This window comes from Pelobates fuscus, chromosome 5 (genome assembly GCF_036172605.1).
Source record: "Pelobates fuscus isolate aPelFus1 chromosome 5, aPelFus1.pri, whole genome shotgun sequence".
NCBI lineage: Eukaryota > Metazoa > Chordata > Amphibia > Anura > Pelobatidae > Pelobates > Pelobates fuscus.
Window position 1 is genome coordinate 65014935 of NC_086321.1, and position 25373 is coordinate 65040307.

A 25373-nucleotide genomic window follows, 5' to 3' on the forward strand; every position below is an offset into this window, starting at 1 on the left:
TTGTCTCGCCAATATGAACCTTCTACTATATCTGAACCTGTTCTTTCCTCTATAGTTCCGAAATGCAATATTATCGCTAACACGAATCTCAGGATTCACTCTCCGTTACTTGCCGAGATCTTAAAGCTGCAACATCTAGCCCCTAAACAGGCTCCCGGGGGTCGACATTTCGTTCCTCCTGCTCTTCAACTGGAACTGTTACAATGTTTCCACAACAGCAAGGTGGCTGGACATCCTGGCATTCGCAAGACGTGCGCTTTGATCTCTAAAGACTTCTGGTGGCCTGCTTTACGTAGGGATATTAAAGATTTCATCGGTGCGTGTGAGGTTTGTACTAAGACCAAGCAACCTCATACGCTTCCATGTGGATTTCTGCATCCCTTAGAGGTTCCAGAAAAGCCATGGTCCTGTTTGGCTATGGACTTTATTGTCAATTTACCTATATCTAAAAAACAGACTGTTATCCTCACCGTGGTTGACAGATTCACCAAGATGGCTCACTTCGTTCCTCTGCCTAAACTTCCGTCTTCTCCCGAGTTGGCAGAGATATTTGCAAGGGAGATTTTTCGTTTACATGGGATACCCTCCCAAATTGTATCTGACAGAGGTTCCCAATTTGTTTCTCGTTTTTGGAGATCCTTCTGCTCTCAACTGGGTATCAAATTGAATTTCTCTTCCGCCTATCATCCTCAGTCTAACGGAGCTGCTGAACGCACCAACCAAAAGATTGAACAATATTTACGTTGTTTTGTTTCCGAACACCAGGACGATTGGGTCGGTTTGATTCCTTGGGCGGAGTTCGCGCACAACAATCTCGTTTGTGATTCTACTCATTCAAGCCCCTTCTTCATGAATTATGGCTTTCATCCATCCATTCTTCCCTCGGTTTCTCCTTCCCAAGGGGTACCGTCGGTTGATGTTCATGTTGCCAATTTGAGGAAGTTGTGGGATCAGACTCGACAAATTCTTCTGCACAATTCTATGCTGGTTAAGAAACACGCTGATAAACGTAGAAGGCCGGCTCCGGTTTTTGTTCCAGGCGATAGAGTATGGTTGAGTACTAGAAACATTCGTTTAAAAGTACCTTCCATGAAGTTCGCTCCTCGTTATATTGGACCTTACAGGGTTCTGACTCGGATTAACCCAGTTGCGTATCGTCTAGCTCTCCCATCTGCCTTACGCATCCCTAACTCCTTTCATGTTTCATTGCTGAAACCGCTAGTCTGCAACAGATTTTCCTCCACGGTATCTTCTCCTCGCTCTGTTCAGGTGGAGGGTCAGGAGGAGTTTGAGGTCAACTCTATCATCGATTCTCGAATCTCCCGGGGGAGAGTACAATATCTGGTCGACTGGAAGGGATATGGTCCTGAAGAGAGGAGTTGGGTACCTCAAGAGGATGTTCATGCTCCTCGCCTCCGCAGGGCGTTTCACTCCCGCTTCCCATCTCGTCCCGGTTCCTTCCGCCCGGTGGGCGTATCTGAGAGGGGGGGTACTGTCAGGGTACCTGAAGTCTCTACCTCTGAGAGAGGTAGAGACTTAGAAGTTTATCCGTCCAGAAGGGTTGTTTCCTCCGTCCCTCGCGGTCCTCCCGGTCATTTACACGCCGGCCGCGAGGGATCCACTTCCTTTTGTAACACGACGCCCAGCAGTCGACGTCATGACGCCAACCCGGACCGACCTGTCACTCAATTGTCTGAAAACTAATCAGGACTCGTCGGAGGCGTGTCTACTCTCCTGAGCCAGGGTATTTAACAGTGCTTCTTCCATTTGCTCATTGCCCTGTCGTGGTTCTAGCCTGTCTAGTCACTCAGCGCTCTTGTATTCCAGTTATCCTTTTGGTTCCGACCCGGCTTGTTTGTATTACTCTGCTTTTCTCTGTTACCCTTTGACTCGGCTTGTTCCTCGCTTACCTGTCTTCTCGCGCTTACCTGTCTTCTCGTTCCCTCGACCTCGGCTTGTCTTTGACCATTCTCTCTATCTCCGTACGTTAGTCCGGCCATTCTAAGGTCTGGTATACGTACCTTTCTACTGTCTGTACTCTGCGTGTTGGATCCCTGTCCCGATCCTGACAACACCTAAACAATTTTATTGTATTTTATTTTATTTTCTCCTGAGGAAGTCTCTATTAAGAGATGAAACGCGTTGAGCTGAGCTTTGCAACTGCTTACTTCGGTCTTTTATCCAGTTGAAATATAGGGACACAGAGACTAACTGATGGGCATTTTTATCTTTCACTTTTTGTAAGTGCATTTAATTAAAGTGTCTATTTATATTTCAAGCATTACTGTACTATGTTCAGTTTCTTCCTTTTGACATGTACCCTGGTACACTGAGGAGGCCTGTGGCTGAGCTTTTAAAGGAACCTTGATGGGCTCTTAATATTCTGATACCTTGTGAGTGCATTATTAATACAGAGGGGCCACATTTTGACTATATAGTGTTGCCCTATGAATTTTCTCTCTGCCTTTATTTTTTAGGTGTATCTTATATTTTATATTTGCATTTTGAGGACTTTTGAGGAATCCTCTTGTTACAACCTGATACATAAGGGAAGTAATTACCTTTATTGTGTATTTATTGCTGCACCTGGGTGGTCTACATATACACACATATATATATATATATATATATATATATATATATATATATACACACACACTTAGAATAAAATATAAATATACATATGCATAACATTAGTATGAAATTCACAGTTAAAATGTCATGCAGAACTTGGAAAATAACAATTCATATTTTTTTTTGCATTTTACTCATATTAAATTATGTTTCATATATAAATATTTGATGTGAGATGAAAACTTGTTTCTCCTGAACAAAATGATATATAATAAGTGTGGGTGCACTTAATATGAAAAGATGAAAAGCATTGATGTCTAGTAATTGCCAAGAACCTATCAGCGAGTTAGCCTAATTTGCTCTTAAACCAGTAATATCTTGGCCAATTACTGGCAATTGCCTGTTCATGGCTTATTTGAATGAGTCATTTCACCTCAAATATTGATTAAATTTTACTTCCAGGTTGACATGGTTTGCAAAATATCACAGGTGTATACATGTTTATTTTGGTGTTTAACCCCTTAAGGACCAAACTTCTGGAATAAAAGAGAATCATGACATGTCACACATGTCATGTGTCCTTAAGGGGTTAAAGGTACTTCAAGAATATTGTTGTTTTTAAATAATGAGGGATGGCATTGATTTTAATCTGGACATGAAATGCATCTGTGCTATTGCAACAGATTTGTACAGACCGTATTTTAGTAAATATGAGAATTGCCACTGCGGTCCGAATTTGGTCATTTTTACAGAATTTTGTCCATCCAGACAAGATGCAGTGTCATTAATGCCAAAGTTTTCAGCAACTCCTGTCTTTGTGGGAGACGTTAAAATTCACATCACTCACAAACTGAAAGTCATTAAATGTTCCAGTTTGTTGCATGGAAACTGTCAGTAATCATTAACAACAGTGACAGCCATTTTAATAATATCCGACTTGTCTTTGAATGATTGCGTAAGGCATGGAAACAAACTCTATATAACTTTTCTATGTTGTGCTACGTCATTTGCTTGTAAAAAGTATTTTTACTTTTTAGTTATTTTCCAATCAGTAGGAACCACTAAAACGACACAGGAATCCGTTTTGGGATCCTGACCAAGATTTAAAAACCCCCGCTGTGGGAAATAAATCTGGGATTCTCTGTGAATCCTCCCATGCTCTACTTTGTTTTAGACTGGTGTTATAAATATCTCTGTCCCTTCTTGTGTTCCACTATGCTTTTTTGTATTTTTATAAATAATTAAATAACTAAACAGACACTCTTAAAGCCCTGCAGTGATTATGGTGCCAGGAGTCCCCTGGAGTTATACAAAGGTAAACCATGAAACGATTTAAATATCATACCAGGTCAGACCAGAGAGAGTTATGGTTTCACAGTTTACCATCAGAAGGTGCCTTTTTTTATAGAAATCCCCTTCTACGTATATATCCTTTTATCTTGTAGTATTTGTGGCTGCCCTGTTTCCCGCTACTAACCTCTTGAATGATTACACAGAACTGGAACTTTGTCTGTACTGAAAGCCCTACGATTCTTATTGATAATTTCTTTCTCTAAACATATGTGTTAATTCTGTCCAAACACAACTTCTTTATTTAAGTCATATCAGCTGCCTCTTCCATGTGTTTGACAGCTCCGTTCTGCTGAACTTTTGGAACTTACTAAGAATTTAAAAATAAATGGCTCTGGATGTACCTCTTTGTTCCCACCGGTTAGTTATCCTGTACGATTTATCAGTTACTGCTAACTGGAAACAGTGTAAACTCATCAATCAATGTATTGTCTAAACTCCTTATTACAGGAGTGGGCTCTGTGTTTACAATGCACTCCTGCAATCACGTTCATTCAGCAATATATCTTAATAACAAAGGATAGGCTTTTCAAATGATTTAGTATTTTGAAAAATATTTTAGCATTTCAATATTTTCATATCTTGATTTATATATATATATATGTCACTATAATATCCAATTTTCTCGTGAGTGCAACTATTTAAAGAGCTGGAATGTATTGTCTAATCATGCAATACAACACTATGCATTGTTTTATGTTACTTTTCTTCCTTAAAGGGACCCTATAGTCCCCTGAACAACTTTAGCTTAATGAAGCAGTTTTGGTGTATAGGACATGCCCCTGCAGCCTCACTACTCAATCCTCTGCCATTTAGGAGTTAAATCCCTTTGTTTATGAACCCTAGTCACACCTCCCTGCATGTGACTTGCACATCCTTCCATAAACACTTCCTGTAAAGAGAGCCCTATTTAGGCTTTCTTTATTGCAACTTCTGTTTAATTAAGATTTTCTTATCCCCTGCTATGTTAATAGCTTGCTTGACCCTGCAAGAGCCTCCTGTATGTGATTAAAGTTTAATTTAGAGATTGAGATACAATTATTTAAGGTAAATTACATCTGTTTGAAAGTGAAACCAGTTTGTTTTTTTCATGCAGGCTCTGTCAATCATAGCCAGGGGAGGTGTGGCTAGGGCTGCATAAACAGAAACAAAGTGATTTAACTCCTAAATGACAGTGAATTGAGCAGTGAAATTGCAGGGGAATGATCTATACACTAAAACTGCTTTATTTAGCTAAAGTAATTTAGGTGACTATAGTGTTCCTTTAAATCAAGGCAAGAAAGAACAATAGCAATTTGATTTCAAAAGGTCATAACACAGAGGTAAATAGATAAATGGAGGAATATTTGTTTAGAACAAGGTATACTAAAGTTTAAATCAATGTACCCAGAGAAGGACTTGATTTTTTTTCTAGCTAGTGAGAGACAAAGAGGACTAAACACAAACAGATTACTTTGACGAGGCTGATTTTGCTTTAAGAAGTTTTCAATCCATTTCTGAGGGCCACTTGTCTCTCGTTATATCTATTAATAGATAACTCGTCTCTGCATGGTCACAATTATGGGCATGTGATTTCACTGTACCAAACGTTGCTCAATATCAAGTAAGATATGAGTGTCCACTTACTTGTAAAATAAATTAAAGTCCATTTAAATTTAAATCGATTCCAGTTTAGTATTGCGAATCTGTATATTAGCAAACCAACTCATTTCCCTTGACACAACAAGCGTGCTTGCTTCTGAACAAACAGATTTTGTTTTCAGCTATTGAAATGTTAGAAATGTATTCCACAGCCCTAGAAGAATTTAAAGTAGTCTCCTGCTGCTGATAGACAAGGACAGGTGGGTATCCCACAGGCGAGTTAGAGACAGACAGAGTTTCAACCAGCCTTTCAACGTCTGATGTGTAAGAACAGAAAATCTAGCATGAGCTTCAGGCGTAAGAAAACCTCCCCTCTATAGCTACACCAGCTGATCAGCATGCATTTGAACGCAGGGGAGAAAAAAACAAGGGATCAATCAATTAATAAAACACTGCTTCTATTGTATGATCGGTTTATTTTACTTTATAAAGTATGTGCAATTTAATAGGAGCATGTAGGATTTATTTACTCGGGAGAGAGATGCCTTGAGGAGATATAATTACTAAATACCAGTACGCTCAAGGTCAATGCAAAGAACTCACTGGGGGCTTTGCCATGCATAGACATTTAAAGGTGACTCAAGGGAATACTGGGAGGCTGGAGGGAAGAGGATATACTGTTCAGTGTAGAAAAGAACATTTAAGAAGTGAAATGTATAATGTATGGGGCATGTGTTGGCAACTGTAGTCAATATTATTATGATAATCAATATTTATAGACCGAGATATAAAAAGAAGATATTGTAAATGCAGTAAAATGTACATGACATTGTGAATTGCAGGGGTGTTAATCCTTACTGCATCACCTGTACATATGTGACAGGTAGTAGGTAGCTGTAGCAGCAGCCAGTGTATTTCTGGGTACGTGTAATATTATCTGTGGGTGTGTCTGCCTGTGTGTCTGTGTATGTGTGTGTCTTTGTGTGTGTATGTTTATGTGTATCTGGCTGTATGTATATGTAGGTGAGTGACGATTTATGAAGCTGATGTGTGTACTTATCTTTATGTTTGTCTTTGTATGCCTGTGTGTGTGCGCCTGCGTCTGTGTGTATGTGAAGTTAATTCCACAGCAGCAGGAAGGGAACAAAAAACTTCCATAAAAGAAAAAAAAACTTTCGTAAAGCATGTTTTTGAATAAATAATGTAATGGTTCTGAGTTAATCCGTTAATCTAGAGTCCTAGGCCTTTGTAGTAAATGTGAGCAGACATTATTACAACTCTTGCACTAGTTGCACATTAGGAAGATAACTACATAATTGGACATTTCTTAATACATTTTCTCACTAAGGTGATTCTTTCAGGTTACCTATGAAATGAAAACGAAGATGGCAGGTAGGTGCTACAGCACCATTTCTATGAAATTAGCCCATAGAAAAAGTGAAAGCTCTGCCGTGTTCAGCAGAGATATCTCTTGTCCCCCTTGATCCCTACTGATGACAGAGAGGCTGTGTTCAGCCGTGAGTGGAGAATTGGATGACCGTGAGGGAGCACAGGAAAGAAACATTGTGTTGTAAGAAGCTTACTTTGAAATCAGCCAGAATGAGTCAGCTATCCTCAATCACACAAATGTAATTCATTTAGAAGTATCACTTACTCAGGTACTTTTCCAAACTCCTCCAGCTGTTCTGCTTCTGCTGCGTAAATCTTTGCGTATTCTCGAGCAGTATTTTGAACATAGCATTCCTGTAAAGACAACACAGCATTTTATACAATGCATAACAAAATAGCAATGGCATTTTAGGAAATCTCCCTGAAGTAAACCCATATTGTCTCTGATCTTGAAATCCATGTGTTTTTAGATGTTCAACAATCCTATCCTTTAACATGGTTTCCATTACCTTCCCCACTACTGAAGTAAGGCTTACTGTCCTATAGTTGCCCAACTCCTCCCTACTACCTTTCTTGTGAATGGGCACAACATTCCCTCATTTCCAATCTTCTGGGACTACTATCCCAATATCCCATTCGATCCCCATAATTATATCCTAACCCCTCACCTAATGTGCATGTGTGTGGAGGAATAAGGAACCACTAGGTTGGTCCTACCTTCAAGCAAAAAAGGGACATTTAAAACTCAAACTTGCTGACTTTTTATTGGCCATTGATTCTTCTTATTATTATTATCATTATTTTATTATTCATATAGCGCAATCAGATTCCATAGCACTGTACAATTGATGACTTTTACACATGAGCAGACTTTTAAATGTCTGCTCACATTAACTACAAAGGTCTATGTGTAGTCATTCATTTGTGGGGTTAAGAGACAGATACTCATCCACTGTATTATTTACACCTCAAATGTCAGATAGTAAAAGAGGGAAAGGGGAGTATTTTGGTGTAAGCCCCCCTTCTTTACCAGAGGTTCTCTAAATGTGAAGAGAAGGTGGGTCTGGAGTAAGAATGAAGAAGATTGTGCTGGAGATATTAGAAGAAGAATGGTGCGATAAAGAAACGGAGATGGAACATTTAGGAACATTCAGAGTTATTCCCTAAACCAATCATTTTGAGAATTGCAAGAAAATTCTAAATTTTATTTCAAAATAGCAGAACTGAAAAGAAGGTCAGTTATTTGGGCCTAGTCGCAGTTTTTATATTTGTGTTATTGTTTTGATTTAAATGTGAAGAATAAGACAGCTTGAATATGAGATGCACTTATTTTCTATTGGTGACCAGAGTGTTCCATGAAGTCAAACTTTTAATATGATCATGTTTCACCACTGAGCTCAGAGTGGTATGGACCAAGATTACCTTACTGCTGGCTCATATGAGGCTCTGATAAAATGACAATGAGTATGTGGCTATAATATAGCTAGACTTTTCAGAAAATATTATTTTAAAAAGTAGTTACAATATATCTACACACATGCTTCTCAATATGGAGTTTTATGATTGAAATTCAATTCTTTTAGTAGTAAAAATAAATTTCACCTGTACAGCAAGCTTGTAATTCCGTTGGACAAGTTCATCATTAGTCTTGGTGCCATATGCTATCGCATTGTGGACTTTAAGGACACAGAGGTGACCAGGGTTAAAAACAGGCAGCAGGCCGCACATAACTTTACTCCTGAATGCCTTCCGGTGAACTCCTTCTCCAAAATGCAAATCCTCTGTCACTATTTTTCCCTGTAGGTTTCCTCCAAAGTACATATCGGTGATAAAGTCTTCTCTGAACAAAAGCTGATTGAATTCAATCTCCTCGCCACCTAAAAGATTAGCAATGCTTATCACACTGAGAAATATAATTCGAAAAAGTCAGACATGGTTATCAATTCTAGCTGGTACCTGGTGATGATAATTCACAGATATTCATTGCAGACACCTGCAGGGCAATCGCCGATGATCACATAATTATACTAATGGCACGTATGTTCCTTACTGTCAGACTGTCAGGTGATTGCAATTTTACAAGATTAAAGGGAATTGCTCAGCATATTTACATTCAAAAAGAATATTAGCTCTGATATCATCTATGCTGGTACAAATTTGCATACATTTTTATTTGCCACTGGCAAGATTGTGGAATAAGTGTTGTACGCCTTACTTAGCAAGACTTCACATTCCAACACAAAAATAGTAATATAGAATGTAAGTCAACTTTTTTTAGAATCGATTAGAGGTATATACAGAGACATCATATTCTTTTTTTGTTATTCTTTATTTTTGGTTCACTTCACAGGAAAAGATCGTCAAGGCTTACAGTCATTAAGTATAGGCTCATATCACATCAAGATTGAAAAGCATACACCTGCATGACTAACTGTGACATTAATTTTTTTAAGGCTTTAACACAGCGAGGTAAGGTTGACATGTCTATCACTAGATAATATTTATGTTAGTAGACATATTAGCTAGTCTAGACATAGAAAGTTTGAAGGAAAAGATGATAATAAAAAGAAAAGGAAGAACTAACAAGAAATACAACATCTTATGTGAAAGATAGGCACGCACAAGAAGCTTATATGTGTGGGTCAGTGAGAGGCTGACATAAAATGGAGGAGTAAGAAGTAAACAGGAAACTGCATAGTGAGGATCAATGCTTAACTAAGAAGTAAAGCCTCTTAGGGAGCCCCCTATGAGGTCAGAAAGCTAGTGCTCCACAAGAAACAACAAAAATGAGAGTTGGGATTTTGCTGCAAAATAAACATGCACCCCTGTAGTAGGGCAAGTGTCCAACTGATGTCAATAAGGTAGGTCAAGATGGGGCACTGTGCCAGGGGGAGTCTCTCTTCTAATCAACATACGCCCTGTAGGGGCCATGCAAAGTCCCGCTCTGGTGTTCTCCTGTTTGGGCAATATAGACCTCTTGGAAGCCCATGCTTGATCCCTAGATAGGTGGGACTGGAGTACGCCCGTAGAGTTGCTCCGAGGATCCTGTGAGCTGATCTCAGGCAGCTATGCTCCATGTGGATGTTCTTTTCACCGACACCCACCGTCTGCCCTGATAAGACTGCATCCGCTCAGCTTCTTGCAATGTACTCTTAGGTGAGTTGCCTCCATTTCCAGTAGTGTGAGGGCTAGAACAGACCCAGAACAAGAATTGACCTCCCTTTGGTTCTCTTGACAGTGCCCAGGCTGCAGCCGCAGACTGCCCCTGTGTCACCTTAACCAGGAGGGATGTGCTCTGTGCTCTCTGCCACCTTGGGCGTTTCTGAGTTGATGGAGCAAAGTTTCCCTGAACAGTGCGTCGACTAGAAAATGCTGCTCGACTCTAGTGGATCAGGTTTGTACAATTTGTTTTCCATCTTGCGCCAGAACTCCGCAAATATTTTGTCCAGTTTGACCTGGACATCGAGTTGAATCTTGCTGGGTATGTTGATGCATGTGGTATCTGCAATCTTTGGTTTCTCCGCTCGTGCTGCTCCCCCGTGCGATCCAACAACATCTGGATAGACTCCCACAGGGGAACTAGAATCACCCCCACCGGTCCAGGGGTGATAACGGCCATGCGTCTGCCTTTGACTGTTGCTGGGCACCTCTGAGACAAGAGATCAGCCATTTCGCCCGCCCTAAGGCTCACCAGGCCGCAAGGATTGGCAACAGGTAAGTAGGCTCCTATCTGTCACGTCCTGCTCTGTTCTGTGGAGATGTCTGGCCTTGGCTTCTAGCATCCAGTACTCTTGTTACAATTCTTGTTTAGTTTTTCTTGATTTTTGGTTTTCTATTCTATGTCTGGTTTTCTTTATGCTCGTATTTCTGGGTTCATTCCTGTAATCCATCCCTGGGATTCCCAGTCTCCAGGTTTCATTTAAATGTTTGTTTTATGTTGCCACACCCGTTTGTTTTCCATCATTCACTCTGTTTCAGTGTTCCTGCAGGCAGCTCCTCAAGGCTTCTGCACTTTCTTGCAGGTAAGTGCTATATTTGTATTTTGGTTGTTTTAGCATATATTAGGCAGTGTAGGACCTGCCAGATATGGGGTACATTGGCGTTGTTGGCAGGCTTATGCAATGTATGAACATATAGTGTGACTAAATCCCCATATTTCCATATGTAGTACTTAGTTATTTCTCCTTTTGTTTTGCCTATGTTATCTTGTCTTGTTTTAGTTTGTATACCCAGTCCATGTACAGTCCTGTCCAGTCATGCCCATGTTATGTTCATGTTTTCCTCATGTCTTGTGTATATGTTCTGGGTTTAGCTTACTATCCTTCTCTGGTTCTGGGTTCTATTAGTTCTGTCTTGTTTTCATGTTTGGTGCCTATCTCTAGTCTTGCCTTGTTTCTAGTACTGGATACAATCTTGCTGCAGAGCCTCCCTATTCAGCTCCTGGGAGGTCTGCTAATTTCCATGCTCCTAGTTCCTGGTATCCGCTGAAGCTGATTCAGGGTCTTGGTATGTGGCTGCACAAACGCTGGTGCTCAACACCAGGGGGCGTGCGGTTACCCTGCACCAGACCCTGCTAATCCACCTCCACACTGTGACTCCTACTCTGAACATCAGGCATACTGGGTCCCGGTCCTGCACCGCCGCCTGGATAGTGTCTGGGTCCCGGGCACCGGACCACCACCCTGACACTATCAAGCCGTTGATCGACACGCTGTATGCCCTCTATCGTGAGGGGTAAGTTGGATGTCACCTAGCAAGCCGTTGATAGACACGCCGTATGCCCTCTGTCGTAAGGGGTAAGTTGGATGTCACTGTTTTTCCAGATAGGGCATATAAAGTCTGTAGATAGCTATTTTGTTCAAGATTGTGTGGGAGCCCATATTAGACACGTCTTTCCGCCATGATGGCCAGGCCTTGCCCCCCAGCATATTCTTTTTAAAACTAGTTACACTGTACCTATATATACTAAAGGAAACAATGACTAGTGTTGAAACACAAACAGATGTAATAATATACATTGCCACCTTGTTTGAGTCCATTTTTTTTTGACATTCTCACTCTGTGAGATTAATTTTACATTAATCAAAATGTGAGAAATTCATTGTTAATCTATTTTTAACATGAAAAAAAACAAAAAACTAAGAAAACCCCAACAAACTATAGTCTCTCACTTTAGCATCTGACTTTATTGCACTGCCAAGGATGAATACAGTGTTTTGACAGTAGTCAGGAGTTACGCCTGCCAATAAGCTTCCCTGTTAAATGTTATCACTGGTACTGTTTTAAGGATAGCCAGATTTGGGGAGTAGATTACAATCTATTCTGTAATAATTTTTGACATGTTTGGCAGACTTACCAGTTGAGTCATATTTGGATTGGGATCGCATAGAAAGCATTCACAAGATATTGGTTTGTTACAGAAAATAGCCAACACGCACACTGAACAACACACGATCGATGGAACTGAATCAAATAACACATTATTTGTTTTCAATAAAAAAAAAAAAACCCTAATGTTCCCTTCTATATATCTGTGTCAATATATATCTATATATCTGTGTCAATATATATCTGTCAATGTACAAAATGATTTCAATTTACACTCAAAAAATACAGACATACATTAATTAAAAAAATAAAAAATACAGAAATATAGACTACGCAGTTTACAATCAATGTTATCTGTCCAGTTGGTCCGTTGTTAAATTTAGTATCAATGATGCGCTTGTGATTTTCAGGAATAAAAAGAGAAAGAACCTTAAAGGAACACTATAGTCACCTAAATTACTTTAGCTAAATAAAGCAGTTTTAGTGTATAGATCATTCCCTTGCAATTTCACTGCTCAATTCACTGTCATTTAGGAGTTAAATCACTTTGTTTCTGTTTATGCATTCCTAGCCACACCTCCCCTGGCTATGATTGACAGAGCCTGCATGAAAAAAAAACTGGTTTCACTTTCAAACAGATGTAATTTACCTTAAATAATTGTATCTCAATCTCTAAATTGAATTTTAATCACATACAGGAGGCTCTTGCAGGGTCTAGCAAGCTATTAACATAGCAGGGGATAAGAAAATCTTAATTAAACAGAAATTGCAATAAGGAGAGCCTAAATAGGGCTCTCTTTACAGGAAGTGTTTATGGAAGGCTGTGCAAGTCACATGCAGGGAGGTTCATAAACAAAGGGATTTAACTCCTAAATGGCAGAGGATTGAGCACTGAGGCTGCAGGAGCATGTTCTATACACCAAAACTGCTTAATTAAGCTAAAGTTGTTCAGGTGACTATAGTGTCCCTTTAAAGTGGAAAGCACATCATGTTCTCTATTAGAGAAATGTACTAAGCATCACCTATTATTAGATTATACATTTCGCCATGCATGATGGAAAGATGAAAGACAATAATCCATTTGGAAAGGACGGCTTCTCTCTTAGAAGGCTTAAGGAAAGAAGGTTAAGTTAATGACATATCCAATATAGCTGGCCGACATCCTCCTTTCAAACACTGTACAACATTTATCCTTTTTTAGGGCATTGGAAAATAATACAACTAACCAAGCTATCTAAGAAAAGGGTGGTATTGTGTCAACTATATATGCCGGGTTATGCCACATTTGTTTTAATAAAGAAGGGACCTAATTGTTCTGCAATATTGCAGTTACTAATCTTTCAGAATAATCTTTACATTACTTTGATTGTGCATTCTTTTGAAGTTAAATTTTTTATCTAATTATTTGTGATTGACTGCGGTGGCGATTAATCATGTCAAATCTAACTATGACTTTGAATGCAAGGTTTTATTTAATCATGCTGGGTTTCTGATTGTGATAATTTGCATATATAATGTAATCAACCATGTTTTGGGAAATAAGAAATTAGTGATGAACTTGTTTATTTAAAGTATCAATGAAGAATACTACGATAGGGCTATCCATGGTCCTCCTTTCCTGAAATGGCAAGATCATGTCATGACCATTCCGTAAGGATGATTTTTCACCTTCTGCGTGCCTGGGGCAGTTACCTGCGCATGAGCAGAAATTATGTGCCAGAATGAAGTTGTGTACTACACTTGTGATGGTGCAAAAAAACATGTGGTCAGGTAATGAGTGAGGTTCTTGTTGATAATGTTTATTTAAAGAAATCTATAATTTTTTTAGTTAAAAAAACAAACAAACAGGGACACAAGGGTCTGAAGGCCCTTTACTTATTATAAAACCATTTCTCCTTAAAAGGGATCCAATTGCTTTACTGGGAATTCACCTCAAAAGACATCTCTATCAATTAGTGGCTAATATAGATTATAAACCATAGAATTGTTATTATCACCACATTGGACTGGGCACTACTGATTGGCAGGTTTCCTGGTACAGGGTATAACTAATTGGGTCCTATTACTGGACATTAGACTTGGAAATTTGTTTCGTTATAAACTGAAATTCACATGAACCTGGGTCAATTGCATGATTGTACGACTTCCCAAACTCTGAGTCAAAATGTAGCTGCAACGAATCAAACAAATCTTACAAAAAAAACATACTTGTTTGTTTTGATTCTTAATTTCGCTCATTGCACAATAAAAAGAGATGATTGTTGGAAAAAAAAGATGATTGATGGCTAGGGAAGAGCCACTAAATGTTCATTTTATTATCAGATAAAGTGAGAAGGGACCATAGAAGGAAAAAAGTAGAAGCAGTAAAACAAGTCTATATTTATATATTATATATGTAATAAATATATAATTATCAATGTCAAGACTGTTTACTGCTCCTCCTCTTTTTCGATCTATTATTTCATTTTTTTCTCACTAGTTCTGTGAGTCAAATACTGCTATCCGTGAAGTGGAAAATAGAAATATAATATCTATATTGTGTATATATTTTGTAGTTTACCGATTGGTCCATTTCTGTGCCCTTTTCGTTCATCTGATAAGGTTTTTTTGTTAACGAAATTTAGACGTGCCGGACTGTCATATGTCCGAAATTTCCCCATACAGTAATATTTTTTTCCGATCTTCGGACGAAGTGGTTTGGCTGAAACCAATTTTTTTGCCGCACACAATTCTACTGGACATAACTGACTGGCAGGTTTCCTGGTACCGTATATAGCTCTGGTCGGCAGGACTCCTGGTACTGGATATAGCTCTGCCTGCCAGGATTCCTGGTACTCGTGCTTCTATGATTTAAGATTAGCAGGTCTCATGTTTTACTCTCTTTTTGTTTTTATGCTACTGTCTTGGCACCGAGAGCAGCCTTTTGCAATCACACATTGATTTTTTAAAAAATGATTTATTACACAGTTATATTATGTAACTAATTGTGTCGTGGCTTCTTTGTACCATGACTTCTTCTAACTTGGCTTTATTACTGTCTTTTGTCATTCAAATAATGACAATACGTAAACATTAAATGGACACATACTTTAGGAACATTCTTTCAAGACATTTCATTGTTGTGAACTGGGATTAATGTTTGGTTAGCTCTCCATTAAGGGTTATCGGTATGGGACTTGGACCAACCCAGCACCGTGACAACTTCTCATACAATTATGAGAGTTACAGGAGATAATTGTCAAGGTCAATGTTTCCCAAGGCTTAGTTAGTGCTGATTTTCCACCTCCTCCTGTAGTGTATTTTCTTCCTCTCAACCTTTTCTTAAGATCCACTAATTATATCACTGCTTCTTCCTTACATTCACTAAGACAGGTGCTTTCAGTCAGCTTTCCTGGGGAGCCCTGACCAACTCATCTTTTCCCATGGGAATATCAGATCCATTCACTCTGACTCAAACATATAGCTACACACTCCCACACACAAAGTTACACATAAAATGCTATATTTAATAGGTTTTCCTATTTTAAGACTGCAGCGCCTTTCTATTTTCTTTTCTTTCCTAGCCCTCCACCTCATGTTGATTTATACAGAAAATCAGTTTCACCGACAAAGTTACACGCTCCCAGACACACACACTGCCACATACACACACAAACCCTCCCATACACACAGATACACACATACAAATTCACACATGTGATTAACACTCTCCTCTCTGCATCAGCACTTGTAATGAGGCCAACCTCTTGGTGGAGGTTGCTTTTTTGTGCTGTGTGCACCTATCAGCCATGATCATCCCCAACGTCCCAGGACTGCCAAGTGCCGCACTTTTAGTACTAAGGAACATATGGCAGATACAAACACTGCTCTTCAGCCAACCACTTTTTTTAAACACAATACAAATAGATTGATCACAGCCTTTAGTTGGACCAGAATATTTGCATCTAGCGAGTAGAGAAGCATGGATTCAGACATATCTCTAAATTCTAGAACTATCCTGCTCAAATTGGGGAGGGTGCCTGCATAACGCAATGTCAGACTCAGAAACAGACTATGAGCTGGTACTTTGATGGCCTTGCACAAAGAAATTATTTTCTTATATTATGCTCTATGCTTATGTATTCATTTTTCTACCCAGCAGAAGGCATGGCACATGTAGTCCTACATCTGAATGCCTCTTAGAAAAATATAGAAAAATCCAAAATATTTACCAAATTTATAAGTCATATACCACTCCAAAAAACTGACTCACATTGGTACGGCTTACAGCATATTGCTGTACGTTGTTTGCTGCTTTTCTAAATGTTTATTTTGGCAGTATGAAATGAAATTTAAATGTGAATCCATTTTACAGTAAGTTGGCCTAATATATACTTTCAGAGAATATAGTTATATTGTTACCCCACCATGGTAAGTAATATGAGTTACCTTCAATATCCTGAGAGCGTGACAGCTGTTCCAACACTAGAAAAGAAAAGAGCAAACAGAAAAAGTCAGTGTTTGAGTTTATACAGTGACATTAAAAATAAACAGCATGTTGATCGAGTACACAATAGTACCTTCAGAAGTCAACTGGAATTCAGCACTTGCTTTCCCATACACGTTTTTCAGACTACATTGATACAACCCCTGGTCCCTTTGACTGGTTTGGCTAATTGCCAGAGATACCGGCGAGTCATCATTTGCACTAGAAAGAGAGAGGATATTTCTGGTTAAATAATATATTATTTTTACTATTATTTATAATTATTTAACTGCATGTTAATGACATTGTTTTTAAAACTTGACACAAAAACTGTCATCGATTTTTATCATTATTTGAAATAAAAGATTATTAATATAGGTAGTATGTTAGACACAATGTTTATTACTGTGTAGTGAACATACATAAGTAAATACCTCATCTCAGTGTTTCTCTGGATTACCCTTTACGTCGTGGTGGGGGTGGCCATCTTAAGTCATGTTTGGTTGGGAGCACTCATTATCCAGCCATACCCATGCTAATTGATAATTAAGAGCTAGTGTGTATTTACAAATTCTAACATCCTGCCCAAGCACTTGGCAGCTCAAAAATGCAGTCTGGAACAGTTTCAGACATTCAAAATATGCATAGCATTAGGAGATATGTGTCATCAGATCAAACAGGTCTAAATATGGCTGCCCTGGAGCAAGTGTAAGCCTGAAGATGCACTAGAATAGTTATTGAATTATATGTCTCCATTACTAAACAATACACAGGAAGGCTATATTACATGTTAGCTCACGTTTTCAGAAATAATAAAAGTTATGATAGTTTTCCTTTAATTGACAAAGGAGAAAAGTAGATAAAATATATATGAAAACTTGAAAAGGGTAATTAATTCTACATTAATGATAAACATAACAACTGGGTTCACCACATTTCCTGCCATATCGAAATCTGTGATATTCAAAACACAAACACGACATATAGCACTATAACATATAAAATATAGCATTGCACTAATATTATTCTACAAAAACGTGATTGGACTTGGAACACACTATTCCACTCCATACCACAAAGAGTCTGATGAAACCTCACTCTAACTCAAACTTGAGTAGCCATGTCATCTGATACAAAAAGTTCAAAATTCGACCCTGTATAATTCCATGGTTAGTATACTGACAAAACATATCCTAGCTTAGCTAGCATGGCCTAGTAGAATGCAGATTTGGCAAACTATTGATAAAACTTCTTGGGAAGATATTTGCGATACAATTTACACTTTTGAATTTATGCAAACCATAACGAACAGGCTTATAAAAGAATGGTGTCTCTCTCTTTAACCCCTTAAGGACACATGACATGTGTGACATGTCATGATTCCCTTTTATTCCAGAAGTTTGGTCCTTAAGGGGTTAAGGAACGTGTTTCAAATGCATTCATATGCTGACCAAGATTGGCAATTGTTAGAAATCTTGCATTTATTTTTAAAAATGGTGGACATTCTCCAAATCCGATTCCCTATCAATGCAAGTTTGTGCACTAATATTTGAAAAACTTGCTAAACGCATCCCTCCTCAACCCTACAATATTTTTACTAATATAATCCAGTAAATAAATAACAAATAACTAACATATAGGAAGACATTACATATTATTGATGATTTGATGTCCTCCAGAGATAGACAATATTCATGATATGAAACTCTGTAAAGCGTGGTGTGTCTGGCTATAATAGTCATTTTAGTTTTGGCACTAATGGGGACACCTTATTTTTACTTCTTTCTTCTCTCAATTTTTTGTTGTTCTTGTCTCCTCCTGTGGCGATAGTCCTGTTCTCATCCCCACTCTCCCCTTTTGCACTTTTCAATTAAGTCATTTGGCATATCCTCCTCTACATTGGTTTCCCCTAACATCATGCAATTTTTTGTTTTGGACATGAAACTTGTGAAAATTTAAATATATGTTCCACGATGTGAAAAGTACTACCTTACAACATGATTAACTGCTAATTTGTTGTAGTTTAAGTAAAGAGTTAGCAGCACCCCAAAGGGTAATTATCACAAACTAGGAGACTACATGATTACTCAGTCACTCAGTGGTGCTACCTTCAGTTTTTGTTGCAATCTGGTAAAGACTAACAAATGTCTTTAAAAACAACAACAATATTCTATGTGTAATAAATAGTTCTGCAGTTCCTTCCCATCTTCTGTACTGATGACTGGAGGGCTGACGAGAGGATGAGCAGCCAATCATGTCAAAATGATGGGGCATTTTTGAAGCAACCACACCGTCGTCTGCAATTACAGGATGTCTGACATCACTCATTAGCTTTGCATTGGGCTGTCAGATCCTGGGCACCCTAAAAGGCAGGCACGGTTATCCTCGTGTATTCCAGGGCTGTCGTTGGGTAACAGCATCATGGAGGAAATGTTATCCTATTTAAAGCGGCACTATCATGCTGAACTTACCTTTCTTTAATCGCTTCCTCTTCTCTCCCTCTGTCAGGATCTGTTCTTCATTTCTTCCTGTCTGCTCTAGTTTTCTTTAAAACATAAAACAAAGTAGGGACTATTTTGTCTTCTGTATTTTTCCTACGCTTGACCAGCTTTGACCGTGTTAGGATGCAATTCGGGACTTTTGTTTGGAGCCACACTCAATGCCGGCAGCCACCCGGTGCTCCGGAGCAGGACCAGCAATCTCACAACGACAAAGCAGCGCAAGAAATTCTCCAGGCACTCAAGGTGTTAAAGCCGCAGGCAGTTTTAATAAAACAAAAAAGAGAGGAGCGATGTTTTAAACTGCTATGAGTTCTTTGTCAAGCCTGTTTATAGGACATGTAATTGAACAAAAATGTGTATTGAAAGTGTGCCCCTAATACAGTGAAACACCACAACGAAATTGCCTATCGAAAGTAAAGTATACATAAACAATAAACTTATCCTTTTATTTAGACATTGTAAAAAAACTACAAATAATAGGTTAAAAATAGCATACATTGTTACACTGGTAACACATTGACAGCCAGTAAATATGACTGAAGGGAGTAGTAGTGTCTAAACTGGCAGTAAAGAATAGGAGATATATTTAAAAAAGTTGGCTGACATAGGCAAGCTGCTAGAACCATATAACATAATTGGATTCAAAATAGAACATTGTTACAAAAAGATTTCTACAGGTAGAAAAACACAATGGAAACCAAGTGACCAGACAAGCTGGGCAATGATCAATATATATAGATATATATAAAAATAACAATAGCTTGGCACTCCACCAACAAAGAGCAAAATAAATAAACAAATGCGTTGGTGCTGAAACCCACATTAAATATATTTTGAAGGAGGTAAGTATATCTCCTATCACTCCAACACATAGTGCAATTGCCACTAATTCATTGCCACATTTGTTCAAGAGTGTATGCTGTTTTCACCTATTATATATTATTTTGGGTAATTTATAGTGTCTACATAAAATGAAACATTTTACATGTATGTATACTTTATTTTTGATAGGCAATTGCTTTATGTTGCTCCCCTGTATTTGGGGCACACTTGCAGTACACATTTTTGATTCAATTCAATTTTAAGGGTTAACCCCTTGTGGATATTGCCTGATGATCATATAAGGTTCTAGATTTTATTTCAGCAACCCATTTGATTTTTAATGTTTTATAGGAAATGTAGTTTCTATGTTTCTAAACTGGTGAGACCTCACTTGGAGTATTGTACACAGTACTGGAGACCGTATCTCCAGAAGGTTATTGATACTTTAGAGAGAGTTCAGAGAAGGGCTACTAAACTGGTTCATGGATTGCAGGATAAAACTTACAAGGAAAGGTTATAGGAGCACTATAGGGTCAGGAACACAAACATGTATTCCTCACCCTATAGGGTTAAAACCACCATCTAGCCACCCTGGTCACCTCATGCCTCCCTAAATATAGTAAAATCTTACTTGTATTCAAGTCTGGAGCTGCTTGCTTGTCCCTGTTTCCTTTTGACCTGCCCACGGCCTGCTGACATCAGCAGAAGTGGTGGCCTGATCCAATCACAATGCTTCCCCATAGGATTGGCAGAGAATGACAAGGAGGCAGATCAGGGGCAGAGCCAGCATGATTCAAACACAGCCCTGGCCAATGAGCAGCCCTGGCCAATTGAATCAATGAATCTCTATGAGGAAAGTTCACTGTCTGCATGCAGAGGGAGGAGACACTGAATGTTTGGATGCATTTTAGGCAGCCATAACCCAGGAAGGATCTCTAACAGTCATCTGAGGAGTGGCCAGTGAAGTTATCACTAGGCTGTAATGTAAACACTGCATTTTCTCTGAAAAGATAGTGCTTACAGCAAAAAGCCTGATGGTAATGATTCTACTCACCAGAACAAATTCAATAAGCTGTAGTTGTTCTGGTGACTGTAGTGTCCCTTTAAAGGATCTTAACCTGTATAGCTTGGAGGAAAGACGAGACAGGGGGGATATGATAGAAACATTTAAATACATAAAGGGATCCACACAGTAAAGGAGGAGACTATATTTAAAAGAAGAAAAACTACCACAACAAGAGGACGTAGTCTTAAATTAGAGGGGCAAAGATTTAAAAATAATATCAGGAAATATTACTTTACTGAGAGGGTAGTGGATGCATGGAATAGTCTTCCAGCTGAAGTGGTAGAGGTTAACACAGTGAAGGAGTTTAAGCATGCTTGGGATAGGCATAAGGCTATCCTAACTATAAGATAAGGCCAGGGACAAATTAAAATATTTAGAAAATTGGGCAGACTAGATGGGCCGAATGGTTCTGATCTGCCGTCACAGTCTATGTTTCTATGTTTTCTGCTTATAATGATCTAAAGGGACACTATAGTCACCAGAACAACTACAGCTTAATGTATCTAAAAGCTAGCTGAGCATCATGGGGAATGTAGTCCAGAAACGATTTATGGTGTCATGGTTAGCCATCACTGGCCTAGGGACACCTCTAGTTTTTTTCATAGAAAGCATTGAGAGAGTTGATACAAGTTACTTAGGAGCCGTGTGATGCATTTCCATTATTAGACGTTGAATGGTCTGTGGGAAGAATAGCTTATGAGATGGTCATAGATGAACAATATACAACAAGCATAAAATAAATATTGCTGGTTAGTATCTAAAGCAGGAGAACAGCACTAAGCTGTGTTTCTGCTGCTGACATTGCTGTGTACGACACCATGGTTAAGAGATCACTCAGTGAGCCGTTCTAGCAGCTGGTTAGCTCCTCTTCAGTTACATATGCATCCTGTTTGCTATCAATCATCTGGCACCATTCATTTTAACCAAAGCATATCATGTTTAAAGACGCTGTAAACTTAAAAAAACTTTTCTTTTTTTTTTTAAATATAGAAACACAAGGTATTCTTAAACTGGATTTAGGATTGTGATGAAAGCATATTTATACGGATTCATTTTATAAATGCTTCAAATGTTGGCTTAACAATGGCAGGTGTCATTGTTTATTTGTTTTGTCAAAGCTAGATCACAAAGTTTTCATTTGCTTCATTCTCAAAGCATGCAGGGTGGTCTGATCGGAAACAGTCACTCGTTGCAACGAAATAACAGTCTCCAAATATAATCAATTATCCCCAAACGCTGGAGTAATATACGCACACAGAACTTAAATCCACAGACCGAGACCCACAATGCTCCTTACTGGCTGCATAATACGAAGCACTAAATAGCGCCAAGACCTCTTCTTGTCTAGATTTACTAACTATGTTTTTATTTCAATTTATGTATATATTTTGTATTGTGGTGTTTACTTTGTGTGTGCCCTGTTGCTTATGCCCATTATTATAATATTGTTAAAGATTTTTCTTTTTACTTTGTATGTTATGTGTTTAATATATTTAATTGTGTTTCTTATGTGTTGCCGCTATTTAGTGAATATGCCCCGGGTCCTTGCTTGATTATGTGGTTGTTCTAGTTGCTGTGCTTGATTTTCAGGCACAACTCACATATCTTCAGGCGATTCGTATTATGAAGCACACACAAAACTCCAGTTTAAATTTTTACAAGGCTACTTGAAATCACGTATCTCTCACGTAAACAAATCTGGGGAAGCTAGGGACTGCATTAGTGCCCGACTGTAAACCTGCGATTATTTATTGGTCTTCCAGGATTCGTAGGTGGTGAGCCTTCAAATATATGTTAGAACCATTTGCAAAGAATTCGGACATGTAAATCCTTCAAAAAGCAGACTTTAATAGGAACATCCTGGTGTATCGTTTTAAGTGTGCATTTTGAAGCATTTGTCTGTCTGGATTTCTTGCATAAGGTTCTACTGTAAGATATACGTGTAATGAAGTTCAGGTTTGTTACCATAATTCTTGCAGAAAATATCACATACAAGAATGTAGAACATTTCGATAAAAAGCCTATCTGGAATATTAACACTGCGAACATTCTAAACTACAGGTAATTTATTTCAAATGGGCAGTAGATTCGTTTGAGAAAGAAAATACCTTATTTAGTAAAATAAAACTGGTTATCGCAGCTCTTAAAGTCTATCATAGGTTTACCACAGTTGGGTAAATTTATACTTAAAGAAAAAGTGTAATATTGCCATTTTCACTGCACCTGCAGAGACAGCAGGTTATTTGTGGGAACCCTGGTTTTGGTCAATCTGTATCAAAATAAATTGACAAAAAGCTAGGAGACAAACTCATAGACCCATCGCATCCCAACCACTACAATAAGCTGTAGTAGGTTGTCTAGAGCACTAGTTTAAAGGTGTTTCCAAGAAAATAATTTATTGTTACTGTATACTTTATGAAGTCCAGTTCTAAAGATATGTCTGAGTTATACATTTAAGAAGATTTTAAAAGGGGGAAACAATAGTAACTGCTTCAGTCACTTTTAACAATGCATTTTTGCTCGAAAAGTTCCTAGGGCTTTAGTTTTATTATTTGTGAAGACTATAGGCGAGTTTGTCTTGCCTTTTGCTGTATATTACTATTATACATACTAACTTTGGAACACTGTCAATTTCCCTCTACAAAATATTAGATTCCAAAGGAATTCTACCAATGCGCTCTACTATACTTTCGTTTTCCAAATATTTTCAGAACCTTTTGGGGGATTGCTAGACATTGATAGACAAGGTGTAAGGGACAGTATAAAATACTTTCATCATGGTCAGTATTTCTCAATGTGCTTAAAAGTATATTGCAGTATGTCTGTCTTTTCTTATTTTTTCTTATTTTGTTTTTCTATCCATTGGAAAACAATCTATGCATTGAATTATGGTTTACCATTAATTTGCTTTATTTTACTAAGAGACTTTTTCAAAGTGGTGCTTGATCATAAAAACTAATAATTCAATACAGGTATCCAAGAACTAGATGGATACATACTAACATTTAAAACCTAGAATTAACCACATGGATTCCAACTGTATAATTGGGAAATAAAGGTTCTACCTAAAGAGGTTTGTTTTTCCTCTAGTTGTTGGCATAGATACACTTGAATTGGTGGTCTTTATGGCTCCTTATGGTCCCAAGAATCTGAGAACCTTTATCTAAAGTTAAAGATGCAGCTCAATAATAGCATATATACTATTTAAAATATAAAATAAAACTCTTCACCAAGAAAACCAATGTTTACATTGACAACATACATATAAACAAAAACAAAACAAGAAAACAGTGTAGTATATTTCAAATAAATTTAGAATGTTTTCATATTTTCAACATATTTCTCCTTACCTGCTTGGGAACTCAATATGCTAGGGACATAGATGGCACACATCTAATTAACCCTTCTACTCTCTTGAAAGAGCTCCTCTCTCCTGAGCCGTGCACTAATAATGAAACAAGTTAGAGAGATTTAACAAGAGATGCAAAAGATGCAAACTGATTAACCAAGAAAAGAGAGAAGGTGCATAATGAGATGTGAAGAACACTAGGCACAGTAGCATAAAGAGCTCCAAGGCAGGTAAATGAAGATGTATCATTTAATATAATTTGTAAACAGTTGAACTATTTTGCCATTTTAATAAAAAAAAAAAAAAAAAAAAAATTAGCAAAAAGAAAAAAGTTTCCGAACCTCAATATGATCTATCTATCTATCTATCCATCCATCTATCTTTGTTTGTCTGCCTGTCTAAATGCCCGTTTCTATCTATGGAAAATAATTCCATTGGAGGGGGGAGGATTCTGGAGACATCATAACAAACCTTGAGAATAATCAAAGATAGATGTCTTTGCCATGTTGTACCTTTTATATTGCAAGATATTTTTAGGTTAGGGATAAGGTAAGTTAACAAAGTATTGTGAGTAACCTGTCTTAGTCCTGCCTGAGAATAATGTCAATAAAAGATGCCAACTGGCAGTGTACACATCAGAATGCCGCAGGAATTAAAACATTCTATTTATACAGAAGCAATATATAAACTTCACACTGCAAATATGAAAACAGCCTGAGCATCAAATCTTGTGTAAAGTCTGTGTATATCTTATATCAGTTATAGCACGTAATGAGATTTTTAGCCTTCACAATGGGTCCTACATTATTCCTGCCCATTAATTTATTCTTGAAAAACAAGCCATCAGTTTTGACATTTAAATCGAATGAATATAATGTATTCTCTCTAAATGCAATGCCTGATTGACTCGCAGTTATTAGCTGCATTTTGTAGCTTTTATTAACACTC

General features: G+C 38.0%; 1 protein-coding gene across 1 annotated transcript in view; it reads right to left on the minus strand.

The window, feature by feature from the left end:
* The window catches only part of ALPK2 (alpha kinase 2), a 60824-nt gene that overhangs the window by 8820 nt on the left and 26631 nt on the right, over positions 1 to 25373 (minus strand). Inside the window, exons 4-7 of the mRNA XM_063453949.1 lie at positions 16782 to 16909; positions 16651 to 16686; positions 8497 to 8771; positions 7160 to 7248 (exon numbers count right to left, since the gene is read on the minus strand). Coding sequence (XP_063310019.1) covers positions 7160 to 7248; positions 8497 to 8771; positions 16651 to 16686; positions 16782 to 16909 — 528 coding nt within the window. The remainder of the gene's footprint in view (positions 1 to 7159; positions 7249 to 8496; positions 8772 to 16650; positions 16687 to 16781; positions 16910 to 25373) is intronic.